The following is a 14,647-nucleotide window of genomic DNA, read 5'->3' as shown; positions in this document are numbered from 1 at the left end:
AAACACTTCCTACGATCTACCACCTCTGAAGTCTGAACGCGCGAGCATGTCGATATAACTTTTTATTAAATCTCAACACGTGTAGTTTCTATTTTTTTAATTTTTTCCAAAAATTTGAATTAGGCCACGAACTTATGCTTGTTGAGTGAAGTTAATCAATATTATAGTCTACTCTATTTTACACCTAAGAAGTAAGTTAGTAGGTAACCGGATAGCGCGGCGTTGTTGGAAGACTAGGTGGACGGGCATCCACCTAAATCCTTATCTAAATTGAATGCGAAAGCGTGTTTGTCTGTTTGTCACATTCTCTGAACCCATCTTGACGAAAGGGTGCGATGATTGCTGGATGAGATGGACGGACATAGGATACTTCTGATGAAAAATACAACCTAAATTAATTATGTACTTATTGTGTAGGTACTAGCTTATGCTCGCGACTTCGTCCGCGTGGACTACACAAATTGCAAACCCCTATTTCACTTAGGGGTTGAATTTTCAAAAATCCTTTCTTAGCGGATGCCTATTTCATAACTCATCTGCATGCCAAATTTCAGCCCGATCCGTCCAATAGTTTGAGCTGTGCGTTGGTAGATCAGTCAGTCAATCAGTCACCTTTACCTATTAGATTAATTTCGGCCAAACTTGCTTATGGAAGTAAATTATCTAGATCGAGATAAAAATGTAACATGTGGCCTTCCTCAATTAATACTTGTCAATTGATTAGATTTTAGATAACCAGTGCTTTTAAAATGCAAGAAAGATAAGATTAGTTTTGACGCCAGCGTATACAAGTGAAGGCTAGTTTATACACGGCTTTCGAATAGGAGCTTTTAAGGGTTCCGTACACGCAGCCAACGGGACCCTATCACTAAGAACCCGCAGTCCGTCCGTCCGTCTGTCTGACAGCGGCGTTCAGCGGGCTGCATCTTGGGAACCGTAATAGATAAAGAGTTGAAATTTTCACAGAATGTGTACCTATTTCTATTGCCGCTATAAGAACAAATACCTACTTAATAAAATTTTCAAAATGGCTGCAATAAAAATCAAAAAAATAATTAAAAAGTGTTATTTCTTGTACGATGGTACGGAACCCTTTGTGGCAAGCCCAACTTGCACTTGACCAATTTTTTTAGGAATAAGATAGGATTTTGATCACGTAGAGAAACTTCAAGCATATACAATATACATAGCTCTGACCATCGCCCGCTGAGTGACTCTGATAAAATCAAATAGGTACACAGGTACAAAATTCTTAAATTTCATAGTAGGTACCTACCTACAGTAAAATAAAATCAGAATTCTAATTTAACACATTGAAAAAAATGCGAACCTTCAAAACACCTGTTACGTAGGTACTTAAAAATAAAAATCCTACTCAATGACTGATCACCAAAAAACCCATAGCGTACACCTACATACTTCCGTGTTACCTACAAACTTTAAAGGCTTGTAGGTAACACAAGAGAAGGAAAAATTTTCAAAACCGTTAATTTCAAATCCTTTATTTACCTACGGTCTACAATATTATGTTAAACATAATTATTGTGATGATAGGGAATACGGATCCGGCCTTTCAAGTCGGAGTCCATACTCGCGCTTGAGCGTCTTGCCTTTTTTTATTCATGGCAGTTTTGAGCTCTGGTAAACAACCAGAAAAAATATTGCTATACTATGTATTAAAGCGTAGCCTATATCATTTCTTTTTCAGAAACCTAGGTAGGGTAGATAGGTATGTATTTATTAGGTAAGTAAAATGCGTATGTGTTGAATGAACGTTACTAATAAAGATAAGTAGGTAGGTACCTAGTAATTAATACCTAGTACCTACCTACTTGTTATCATAGAAACAAATAACAATCAATTTACTAAGATGCTGTAGTTTATCAATACCTAACGTATAACTAAGATGCACTAATTTAGAAAAGAACTAAATTAGAATAATTATTATTTACTTAATTACTAAATTAAAAATCAAAGTTACGTAGTTTAATTGTGTATTAAATCGAAATGGGTAGGTACCTACTAGGTTTTACTTAATTTTAACTTGATAGTACATATTTAGGCTTTACTTAATTTAACTTAATATTATTATCATGGACTCACCGTATTATCCATGCTGCTTCTTACAACCCTGGACAACTCCAGAAAACCACAGAAACTTAGATACTTTTTACTCTTTTTAGGTAGGTAGGTAGTAAAGAAGGTACCATAAAATTACCTTAGGATTTTCGTACATAAATAACTATGCAAATTTTGAAGATTTAAAATTTTATAAGTAATTAATTTATTAGAATTATTTGTTAAACGCGTAAAAATTACACGGAATTGTTTTTTTACACGACTGAAAATTACACACATTTAATTTTATGGTGCCAAAATTTTGCGGGGATTTCTCTGGAATCTCCTGCGCGTATGATGTTCGTCGTATGGATGATTACAGGATGGTAGGGGCCTGCGGATGTTTTGCTCTCTACTATTTCATTGCAAGTAAGTAGTTGATAGCTGCAAATGTAGATAATATTATAGACAATACTTATTTCTTTAGATACCTACTTATATAAAACTACCTGGGTCGCGACTACGTCTGTGATTATATATATGATTTATCTACTGACGATTAATGATTTCAAATATCCTGTTGAAATTTTCCAAAATCCTTTCTAATCACTGCGATCATGATCGGGACACTGCACCTCATACGTTAGAAGAGTGCCATGCTTGGGATCCCGGATGGTGCACACTATAGTTGGGCCATTACGAACGTGCGAATTGGATCATAAATCATTTTTATCAGGCCTCTCGCTCACACTTACATGCCTTATGGAACTGGAACATCATGTTCTAGTATTGTGTGTTAGTGTAAAACAAAAGGATTTGTCGATAAGGTATTCGATAACAGGTTAGGGGAAACAATACAAAATAATTAGCTACCAGCTACCATCCGAACGGCATCCCTTTATCGAGAACCACTTCTGCGGCATTCTCACCAACCCTTTGATCGTCATGATTTACGACTCAGTTCGCACTTTCATAATGGCCCAACTATAGTTGATCATTGTGGCCTGTGGGAAACAACCACTCACCTCCGGCTGTGATAGCGGCTATGCTCGGAAAGGACGAAGTTTTTTTAAGTTTATTTTGGTACAAGTTAGCCCTTGACTGCTATCTCATCTGATGGTAAGTGATGATATGCAGTCCAAGATGGAAGTGGGCTGGCAGATACATTAAACCCATATAATTACTGTTGACCGGTTTCTACACGGCTTCGTACCGAAACGCTAAATCGCTTGGCGGCACGGCGTTGCTAGTAGGGTGGTAACTATAGTCTCAGGCAAAGCCTCCCATCAGACCGGACCTGAGAGAATTTAGAAAATATAAAGTCCCAAATTGCCGCTGCTAGGAATTGAACCCGGAACCTCCCATTTATAAGACCACAGCGCTTACCACTGCGCCAAGGAGGTCGTCGAAAGCTAGAAAGGCAGTTGTCTCTTTCTGTGAAGCCGTAGGCCGCTGATGAACAGGTTCGAGAGCGAATCGATCCTGCTCGGAGACAGACCGCGCCGACCCCAGGGTGGCGATGACGTAGACCTATAGGTAATGAAAAATCTAGGGTCTAGTCTCTAGACCAAGCGAATTGAATTGTCATGCCAGTCAGTTTCTCGTTTTGTACTAGGTAATTACCTATTGTATAGTACGCGACAGATCAACATGACAATCGGGGAGGGAACACCCCGCACGCCCACACAGCCCCTGCGGTAACTCGGTGCGGGCGAGCGCGGATGACGTGCAGGTGTGCGGGATATCCTCCCGCCAAATACGCCCGATTGCCATCTCAACCTGTCGCGAACTATACATTGTACATAGATAATAAAGAGGACATAAAGTAACTATATGTTTGTAAATTGATAGGCATACAAGAAGGTCGACGTAAGGCAAACAAACAATCGAAGATTCGACCTCACCCTTTACCCTGCTCTCATAAATATTAAGTAACTATCTTTAAGTACTTAATTACAAATGCAATACATAATGTTAAATCTTTATATCTAATCAAACCACAAAAATAATACCTACAATCATAGGTAATTACTAACTAATAAAATGCAGTGACAATAGATTTCATAAACAGCTTATATAGGGTAGGTACTAGGTATATCTATGGGTAGGTACTTAGTTGTTTCTTATTGTATGCACCTAAAAATAGAATATTTTATTACCTACCTACTAGACTAGATAATACCTACAACTACGTCCGCGTAGATTTGAGTTTTTAAAAATCCCGTGGGAACTCTTTGATTTTCCGGGATAAAAAGTTGCCTAAGTCCTTCCCCGGGATGTAAGCTACCTAACTCGATGATGCAGTCTTAGGTGGAAGCGAACTAACTTGGAAGGGGCATGGCAGTGTTATTAAACCCACTACTAATCAGTTTTTATGCGGCATCGTATACCGGAACGCCCCTGCCAGAAATCGAACTGGTACCTAAGTGTGGTACTGTTAGGTATAAGACGACAGCACTCACCACTGCCTGGTACCTACCTGATCTTATTTTTATATGATGAATCGTTGCGGGACGTAGGTAGATACCTAGATGGTTAAGTAGGAAATCTGTGTCCGAAATAATCTATTATACAATTGGGCGCAATTGATATTATTGACCTTCACAGATAAACTGTACCTACCTAGTCGGAGACGTAATAGAAAGGAAGATTCTACATAGGGGTACCTAATGTTCCAAAGGACCATGGGTGTTGATGATTTAAACAAGGATTTTAGACGAAAACAAAATGGGATTGGAATTTACTTTAAATAGATATATTCAGAAGTGGTGTGTCTCATCGGGAAATTAAAATTTCTCTTGTCACACTATGACACTAGGACTCAAGAGGAATTTTTGTCAGTTTGTTACTCACGGGAGTGTGACTCAACGTGAACAACCCAATCGGGTGAAAATCTGACAGAGTACCTATTTCCACTAGTGCGCGTCGTCGGTCGTGGTGGTACAATTTGCACTCGAGCTGTTTGGCGCACGCCTTGCCGTATCGACACGGCTTGGGGTGGTAGTAATGACAGGCGGGGTTCACACAGCCCGGGTATCACTCCCACATACTTGGTTACCTACTGTTCAGTTTCAGCTATAAGTCGCCATGTATAAAATCGGAATTGCGCATCAGTCAGGATTCGGACAAAATAAAACCGCGTGGGATAGATCAGTGAATATATTCTAGACGAAGTACTTTCACTTGTGCGCGACGTCGTGGTGGTAGAAGTTGCACTCGAGCTTATTAGCGCACGTATTGCCGTATCGACACGGCTAGGGGTGGTAGTAATGAGTTGACAGGCGGGGTTGACACAGCCGGTACCACTCGCACATACTTGGTTACCCACTGTTCAGTTTCAGCTATAAGTCACCATGTATGAAATCGGAATTGCGCATTAGTCTATACTCTATACCAAAGGATTCGGACAAAATAAAACAGCGTGGGATAGATCAGTGAATATATTCTAGACGGAGTACTTCCACTTGTGCGCGACGTCGTGGTGGTAGAAGTTACACTCGAGCTTGTTGGCGCACGCCTTGCCGTATCGACACGGCTTGGGGTGGTAGTAATGGCAGGCGGGGTTCACACAGCCAGGGTAGAACTTGCACATGCTGGGGAGAGTTACGGCGGATATCGACTTGTAGTTGGCTGCTGGGACTACGTGGGATGCTAGAAAGAAAAAAAATATTTTGAGGCTTTTACTTGTATGGCCCTTCGAAATTGAATCGCAATTACTATCAGACCAACACAGTTTGTCAAAATGAATATACTTAACTATCGCTGGCTATATACGACCAAGTTTATCGTCAAGTCCGCTGCAAACTTGACGGTAAACTTAATCGTGTATAGCCAGCGTAAACAGACTTTATGACTCGACTCAACTATAAGAAATTGTATTATCTAATAGCACAGAATATATAATAGTACTACGTAGTGCTACTAGCTGCCCCGGCGAACTTCGTACCGCCTTACAGTCGATTCTTTTTCAGGATTTTTTAAAAAAAATTCTCTCCGTAAGAACCATCCCCGTACTTCAAGGAATATTATGAAAAATGAATTAGCGAAATCGGTTCAGCTGTTCTCGAGATTTGCGATCAGCAACACATTTAGTGATTCATTTTTATATATAGAAAGATTAGCTCGTCTCCGTGAACAAGGTATAAGTGATAACTCGTGACATCCGGTTTCTTACTACTCTATTAACTCGCCTCCATGAACAAGGAATAAGTTTTTTTAATCCAATTTATTTATAGGGGTTGGCTCACAAAGTGAGCATGTCACTTCTGTAGAATACAAACCGCATACACAATTTATTACTTTCTACGTCTAAGCCCTCTTAATACTTATTCGTAGAGCATCCTTGCCTTCTCGGATGCCGGGAAGGTAAGAATACAGTTCCAGATAACTCACCAACAACAGGCGCAGGGGAGGCCGGGCCGGGCAGGGCGTTAGGGGAGTGGGAGTACACACAGCCGCGTCTGGTACAGGCGGCTGCGAACTTGCAGCGTGGATGCGCGAAGGCACATGCGGAACCGAAGCGACACAGCGGGAACGCGCGGCACCAGACTAGCTTGCGTTCCGCTAGCGATACTAAAAAAAGACATGTCGAACTATACACAAAGAAATTTAAGTGGTTTTAAAGCTGTGGCTAAGTGAATCACCTTAACCAGTACTATCAACTATTTACGCTTATCAGTTTTGATAAACTAGGCATTTTTAGGGTTCCGTACCTCAAAAGGAAAAACGGAACCCTTATAGGATCACTTTGTTGTCTGTCTGTCTGTCTGTCTGTCAAGAAACCTACAGGGTACTTCCCGTTGACCTAGAATCATGAAATTTGGCAGGTAGGTACTTCTTATAGCTGTCATTTGGGGAAAAATCTGAAAACCGTGAATGTACGGTTAGATCACACTAAAAAATTAAATTGTGGTCATGAACTAATAATTAGTATTATCAACTTTTGAAGTGAGATATGAAAGGTCTTCACCTGTACATTCTAAAACAGATTTTTATTTATTTTATGCATCATAGTTTTTGAATTATCCTGTAAAATGTCGAAAAATACGACTGTAGTACGGAACCCTCATTGCGCGAGCCTGACTCGCACTTGGCCGGTTTTTAATACTTTGTATGATCAAATATATCTTGACAAACTCGAATCTGTGAGAAACGTTAGTAGTGATAGAGCGCCACGTGACAACCGCACTGTTCTATAGTCCGCGACAGGTCGAGATGACAATCGGGGTATGAGGCGGGGGGACTCCCCGCACATTCGCACGTCACCCCACACCAGGTTAGCACGGGGGCTGTGCCGGTGTACGGGGCGTTGCCTTTCCGATTGCCATCTCAGCTTGTCGCTTACTATAAGACTTAAGAGACGCGACGCGGCGGGATGCTACTACTGGTTCGAGAATTTTTTTCAGAAGGTGCTTATTCACTCTTTTTTTGAAGGTACCAATATTATAGCTTGCGGAGAAAACGGCGGAGTAAAGTAAAATTATTTGAATTTTACAGATGACTAACTACATTATACAGGGTGTAACCAGAACGCTGGCAAAAACGAAGACAGGTGATAGTACTGATGATTACTGATATGATACCGTAAAAAAAAACCCGGAAAAATTAATAAAATCTATATTTTGTAAAACTTTACGATATAACATCTGACTGACACTACAGGTCAACAAACGTTTCGTAAGTAGGTCACTCGAAGTCAATGCCGCGTCGTAGGTGGGGCATTGACCAGATTCTTGCACGCTATACATTCCGCGGGTTTGAAAAATACTAAATCACTAAAACTACAAAATCAGGCAAATGGCTATTGGTATTGGATTGTGTTCAGGTAGCATAACAATAACGCTAAGTTCTAGTTTTCTAGCGTTCTGGTTACACCCTGTATGTAGGAGCCACCAACGTGCTCCCATAAAAATATAAAAATCAACATACGTGGTGGTATAGCATCATATTTATGCGAACTGGCCGTAGTAGACAGAGTCACGTGACTGTCACTGCTTGCACTCACAGTTCTTTCTCTCACTGTCTCCTTTTCTCTCTTGCTAAGAGTTTCTTCCTTCTCCTTCTTGCCCACGTCAAATACTATAGGCGATGCTTTTCTCTTTTTAGCTGGCGGAGATTCCTTTTGTTCTTCTTCTACATTTACTTCTTTCGGAGGTTCTATATTATAGAATAGGAAAGAATAGAAGTTAAATTAATCGACACAACACATACAATATCCTTTTCGAGTCTGTTTCACTTTGTCTATCTATCTGTCTTATAACTCCTGAGTCAATCAACATAATTACATTCTATACTGTATCCGCGGAAAGAAGTTAGTATAACGCTTTCTCTGTTACGTTATCCCATACAAATGATAGGGACAAAAATCTCAGTGGGTGTTAGCCATTTTGAGTCACCAACCAATCACAAACATGTTTTCAAAAACCTTCCAACATTCCAAATTCAATTAGAAAACATAGTTTCGTATGTGATTGGTTGGTGCTCCAAATGGTTAGCATCCACTGAGATTTTGTCTCTATCATTTGTATGGGATTACGTAACAAAGAGAGCGCTATACTAACTTTCCACGCATCGAGTATAGTAGCAACAGATCGATGGACGGACTCAATGGAATAAAGTGAAACAGTCTCTGACTGACTGACTAAGAATAACTTTTTTTTAATTTATAGACTAGCGCTTGGCTGCATTTAGACCTGGTGTGGTGGCAAGTGATGATGCAGGCTAAGATGGAGCGCACTGCCTAGAAGTTTTATTTTAACTAAAACATACCTATAACATCTGCGCTTTTTCTCTTTTCAACTATAACATCTGTGCTTTTTCTCTTTTCAACTATCTTTTCTTCATCCTTGTTTATTATAACCTGCGTATCGCTCTCTTCGCTTGTATTGCTTAATCTTTTCTTTGGGGCGCTTGGTATCACCGTCTCTTTTACTTCTTCTGGTTTTTCTACAGCGATTTTTTCTTCTTCTGTTTCTTTGGTATCAATTATTATCTCTTTCTCTTTTTGCTTAGTTTTTGCGGGTTCTTTCGGTTCGTCTTTCATATCGCCCTCATCTAGTAGGCCTTCGGTCATGAGTTTTTTTGCTAGGAAGGCATTCGGATGGTACCCATCCATTGTTACTATGAATTGTGTGTTCTTGTCTTTACCTACTGTTGTATTGTGAATTGTACTGTAATGGTAAAAAAATAAGGTTAATTTTACTATGGCTTATTGAGGAAATTATCTGAATTTTATTTACACGCAATTGATAATGGCGTTGAATGTTCATGAACAAATAATTAGTTTTTCAATTTTCAAAGTAAGATAACTATACCAAATGAGGTATCATATGAAAGGGCCCTTTACTTGTAAATTCTAAAACAGATTTTAATTTGTTTTTACACATAATAGTTTTTGATTTATCGAGGAAAATATCAAAAAAATACGACTGAAGTAAGAAATCCTCGGTGCGCGAGCCTGATTCGCTGTTGGCCGTTTTTTTTTTTAAATAAGTTAATAAAAAAAAGAGACTTACATAGAATCCACAATCATATCATCTTGTCGACTAGATCCACTTCCGGGTACATAATCAGTGTTTTTAATGACTTTAGTGATGTTTTGTGGTGCAAAGTCTATCTTCTCACCAATGTCACTTGCTACCCTGTAAAAATGTAACGGTTTTATACCACAAAATGTTTTATGATGTTTTAAGCACAGAATAGGGTATTGGACTGTAGTAATAAAATGATGTGATATTTTGCATAGCGGTAGTTTATTTGGCTAGAACTCATTATTAAAGAGATTTTTTTTTTAACATTAACGTCACCCGTACGGAAGGTGAATAATGACGTCACAATGCATACACGACAAACATTTTTAATTTTTTTTAACATAACATAAACTTGAAGAGTGAAATAGTTGCCCAGCCTGAAAAAAAATCTATGCAGAAATTACGAGTATAATGATTCTCTGAATCTGAAAAAAATCATCAGATCTTCGCCGCCCCACCCCATTTCGATTTGTCGCGTACTATAGATACTCACTTGGAACTCTTATCATCGCCTTCACTGTCCATATCGCCGAGGCTAATGGTATCGCCTTGGCTGTCCGAGTGTGTGTCAGCTCCACCTGGGACCTGTATGACGATTTTTTGAGCTTCCATACATCTCCGCATCGGTAACACTAGGGCGCGTTTAATTTTCTGCGGTTCTGGGTCGACTTTTGGCGGGATCTGCAAGTACCGAAAGTAACTTTTGTTATTTAAGTTTTTGCTGATTTAAGACACCTTCGCTATTTATACGTCAGGTCAAGAGCTGATATTAATATTATTAGATGATACCCACGGCTTCGTCCGTGTGGATTTTGGTTTGGGCGTTGGTTTGGAAATTGGGCCGTAAAGCATCGTAAAGGCCTGCACTCTGCACCCGCATATAGTTGAAATTTCACGGATTTTCGATACGAAGCGATTCGCTTCGCGTTTAGAATACGCTATGCCCTTCTAGATTCCATTTTTCCTCCTAAGTTACAATATTGGGACCTTCAAAAGAAGAGCAGAGGCGGGCGCGGACACGGATGGCTGCGGTCGTACGTGCACCACTGACGCGCACGTCGACCGTCCGCTGCGGTTCTCTAGTACTGACACTCTGGAATAGACCACTACTATAGTACATGACAAGTCGAGATGAGAATCGGGGAGGAAACGCCCCGCACACCCGTACAGCCCCCGCGCTAACCAGGTGCGGGCAAGCACGGGTGTGCAGGGCATCCCCCTGCCTTATACCTCGATTGGTCATCTCAGCCTGTCGCGGACTATAGATAAACTCACGTTAAGCAGGCTCATGTGTGTGTCCGCCACGGCGCGCATGAGCAGGCTGGAGGCGGCCGCTGCCGCACGCGCACCACCGACGCGCACGTCAACTGTCCACTGCGGTTCTCTAATACTGTCACTCAGACCATTACTAGTAAACTCACGTTCAGCAGGCTCTTGTGCGCGTCCGCCACGGCGCGCATGAGCAGGCTGGAAGCAGGCGCGGACACGCGCGGCCGCGGCCGCACGCGCACCACCGACGCGCACGTCGACCGTCCGCTACGGTTCTCTAATACTGACACTCTGGAAAAGGACGCATTTTTTAGGTCTTAGCTTAGACTTAAGATAGAGTTAAAACGAAACAGAGCTATATCTCTCACATAAGTCTGTCAGGCTTTAACTCAATCTTAAGTCAGAGCCGAGTCAAAGTGTGCTCTATAGATCTCAGGCTTAAATCATAGAGTTAAACTGACTGCTAAAGTATTGGGATATTCTGTGGGTGTTGAAATGGTGCACAGCATTAGAAGGGCCCATCAGGTGGTCGATTTGTGATGCCGTAAAGTAGGTTAAGCTACATACATAGGCTAAGTAGCTAATACAAGAACTTACTTGGAAGTGAGTCTTTTTGAGCTAGACTCACACTTGTCAGAGCTGTCTTCGGTCATAGAGATTCTTCTCTGCGTTTCCGACTGAGTTCCCAACCGACTCCTTGCTGATCTTTGTGGTCGAAACTCAATTTCTTTCTCTGGAGTGAATCTGAAAACAGCGGCAATCACCATTACAAACTTATCTTTATTCTAGTACTACCTGATGCCCGCGACTTCGTCCGCATGGAATTAGGTTTTTTAAAATCCCGTGGGAACTTCAGGTCTTTATATGCAAAAAATCACGTCAATCCGTTGCAGCGTTGCGACGTGATTGAAGGACGAACCAACAAACAAACACACTTTCGCATTTATAATAAGGGTACTGATGTTCCCAATTCAAAGTAGCACGGAAATTGTGTTCATCGCATTGCAACATTCGCGATTGTTGTGATTAGCTGAATTTATGGTAAATTTTCTTGAAGCAACAGTATATTCTCGCCAATAGCGAGAGTGTTAGCCAAACAGAAGTGACGATCGTCACACCGTGGCTGCCAAACTACGGCGCTAGACAAGCCGCGACTTGGTCCTCCTAAATTTAAGTTGTTTAAAAATCCCGTCACAACTCTTTAATTTGAACTGTAGCCAAAAAGTTGTAATTCTATAAATCCTATAAAAAAGTCATAATTTATAACATTAGTGTTGCAAGTCAGTCTCAAAGTCTAAGAACTATAAAAAGGCATCTTCTCTTACTACCTTAAAGGAGTTTGTAATTAACAACCTTTCAGGACTCTCTGGTTTTTTAGTTGTCTCTTTTTCCTTTAATTCTTGAACCTTTGGCATTTCGCGCGCACCGAGCCTTTCGCGGATCGGTCTTTTGGGTAGGTTCAGTTCTATTTGTGGTAGGGTTTCTGGTTCTTTGGATATTTCTGTGGGCTTTTGAATTGGGTCCAAAATTTTGGGAGGGGGTGTTGGGGATTTTTGGGGTTGTAGGGGAGGTGTTATTGGTGGTGGTTGCGATATTTCCTGAAACAACAAATTGAGAGTTTAAGTTTTCTCTCTTTCTGAGTAACCAAAAGGGAGTTGCAGACATCTTACTAAGTATATAGCGCTTGCAAGAAAATGATATGTGCCATTGGCACTTAATATTTTAGTACATAATGAATACCTGACCAACAAAAACCCGATTTCAACATTTCCACTAAAAACTCATCCAATAATTAAACATTTTTTATCAAATAAAGTATATGTACAACAAATATAGTATGCACTATAAAATAGGTATGTTAAAATTATAGACATATTTGCGGTACTAATTATCCAAAGCTTTCGCCATCCATAATTACAGGACAATTTTAGATCATTCTCCAAAATTCGACACTTACTTGCATTACATCTTCAGCAAAATCATTCATAAGTTCTTCTGCCTCTGTCCTTATAGTCAAGAAGTCTTCATCATCCGACATTGAATCCAACTGTTCAGCCAACTTCTGTTTCAGGCCTTGTATTTTTGCTTCTATCTGATTTATTTCCTTTATTTGCTCATCTCTCACTTCTGTTTGTGTAGTTTTAATAATATTTTCAGTATTTTCATTTATATTTTCAGTATTCTTATCAATATTTTCAATAGTATTTCGATTATTCTCTGATGTCTCAGGCTGTGATATGGTTGCAGGATCAATAATAGGGATAATTGGTCTTTTCAGTTCCTCAAAAACTGCTTTAGTCTCTACTTGCTTCGGGTCTTCTTTGTATGACTCAAGCAAAACCCCATGGTTCTTCAAAATCTGTCCAGCAAACACATCCGTAATAGATGGTTCAGATTCCTTCTCCATATTCATCAGTAAAGGTGGCACATTAGGTCGAATCATTTCATGATGTTTACTTTTTTTCTTACTCTTGTGTGATTTCTTTTCTACTTTTTTACGAGCCTTGTCTTTTTCTTTCTCCTTCTTCTTTGCCTTTTTTGCAGAGTCACTCTTTTTTGATTTGTCTTTGTCTTTCTTTTCTTTAACTTTCCTATCTTTTGAGACAGATCTCTCTTTCGGTTTTTCAACATCAGCCTCTAAAGTAAAGAATTACATAGAATTTGAGAGTTAACTAATGAATTCTTATAAAGATCTAGAGCTCAGTTTGTTTGTAGTTTATACTTACTTATTGGTGTAGTAACAGTGACCTCTTGGAGCTTCTTCAACACCTGATGCAGCCAGTTCACAAACAGCTCTGTGTTGTCTCCGAGGAACAGCTGCAAGTCATCTTCCATCTGTGCTCTGGTGCGCTTGTTGGCCACCATCACCATCACATAGTCGGGGAGCTCATCATCTGGTCAATTATTATGTATATTATAGAACTATATTCCATATGTCCAAATGAAAAAACTATATGAATGATAGTTTAACTACTGGATCATAATGCTAACAAATAGAGCCTCTTTAAGTATTCAATTGACTAACAAAACCTTTTTATCCTTATTAGGTGTTTATTTGAAATTGAATTTTGCTCTAATGCACTGACACCATAGTAATAACTATTAGACATAATTATAAGTAGTTCCAGCTATCGTTTATTTAATTCCATTTTATTTAGTTCGAGGATTAATGAAATCAATGTACAAAAGGAATTAATAACTTACCAACATAGCACCCCAATTCAGTCAGCTTGGCCTTGATGGCTGACTGAAAACAGTTAAGTAAAGTCAATAAAGAGAGGAAGCTTTAGAGTAAAGTACATACTTGGAGAATATTCATAACTATGGTTGTAGTTGGACTTTTTTCTTAGCCAAGAGAGATGCCGTTTTAGTAACATCTAAAACAAGAAGTTCGTCGTCTATAGTTATCAAAAAATTAGTAAAATATTAAATATTTATCAATATTCACCCTCATCTTTTGGCCTATTTCGCTGCCGACAACATCCATTTTTGCTAAAGTTATGTAGCAAACGATTCCTAGCCTAATACACCTTAGAATACACACACCACAACAAAACTAAATTACTACGCATTAACTATTTTTATAACAAGAAAACATTTTTAATGAGCTTTTAATAAATAGCACAAAAAGACATAATATTGGATAACTAATATTGGTTAAATTCAACTGAATGCAACGGCACGGCAGCAGAACGGCAGCCATGCTAAATTTTTGACAACTGTCAATAAATTGTCAAATGCCAGCTGACTTTGACAAATTGACATACGTTTAGAAACAATTTCTTACACTG

The 14,647-nt window shown here is 39.6% G+C and overlaps 2 protein-coding genes across 3 annotated transcripts in view; both read right to left on the bottom strand.

Moving 5' to 3' along the window:
* LOC117989307 (arylalkylamine N-acetyltransferase 1-like) overlaps nucleotides 1–2,403 on the bottom strand; it is a 69,966-nt gene extending 67,563 nt beyond the window's left edge. The window contains exon 1 of the mRNA XM_069503847.1: nucleotides 2,104–2,403. Within this exon, the coding sequence (XP_069359948.1) occupies nucleotides 2,104–2,115 (12 nt within the window). The 5' untranslated portion in view covers nucleotides 2,116–2,403. The remainder of the gene's footprint in view (nucleotides 1–2,103) is intronic.
* Nucleotides 2,404–5,480: 3,077 nt separating this feature from the next.
* On the bottom strand, nucleotides 5,481–14,564 carry Nab2 (Nuclear polyadenosine RNA-binding 2). 2 transcript variants are annotated; one of them, XM_069503890.1, is made up of 13 exons: nucleotides 14,305–14,564; nucleotides 14,061–14,103; nucleotides 13,583–13,750; nucleotides 12,814–13,493; nucleotides 12,210–12,454; nucleotides 11,454–11,600; nucleotides 11,009–11,147; nucleotides 10,081–10,268; nucleotides 9,573–9,698; nucleotides 8,827–9,227; nucleotides 7,987–8,214; nucleotides 6,451–6,630; nucleotides 5,481–5,709 (listed from the first exon to the last, which is right to left on the bottom strand). In XM_069503890.1, exons 1-13 carry the CDS (start codon nucleotides 14,341–14,343, stop codon nucleotides 5,504–5,506), a joined length of 2,790 nt encoding a protein of 929 aa, XP_069359991.1. In that variant the 5' UTR covers nucleotides 14,344–14,564; the 3' UTR covers nucleotides 5,481–5,503. The 2 variants fall into 2 exon arrangements, with proteins under 2 accessions (XP_069359991.1, XP_069359992.1); XM_069503891.1 differs by having other exon boundaries at nucleotides 7,987–8,219; nucleotides 8,862–9,227.
* Between the last annotated feature and the right edge of the window lie 83 nt (nucleotides 14,565–14,647).

This window comes from Maniola hyperantus, chromosome 16, assembly GCF_902806685.2.
Source record: "Maniola hyperantus chromosome 16, iAphHyp1.2, whole genome shotgun sequence".
Classification (NCBI taxonomy): Eukaryota; Metazoa; Arthropoda; class Insecta; order Lepidoptera; family Nymphalidae; genus Maniola; species Maniola hyperantus.
Note: the sequence above shows the minus strand (reverse complement) of the source record. Positions and strands in the feature narration are given on the sequence as shown.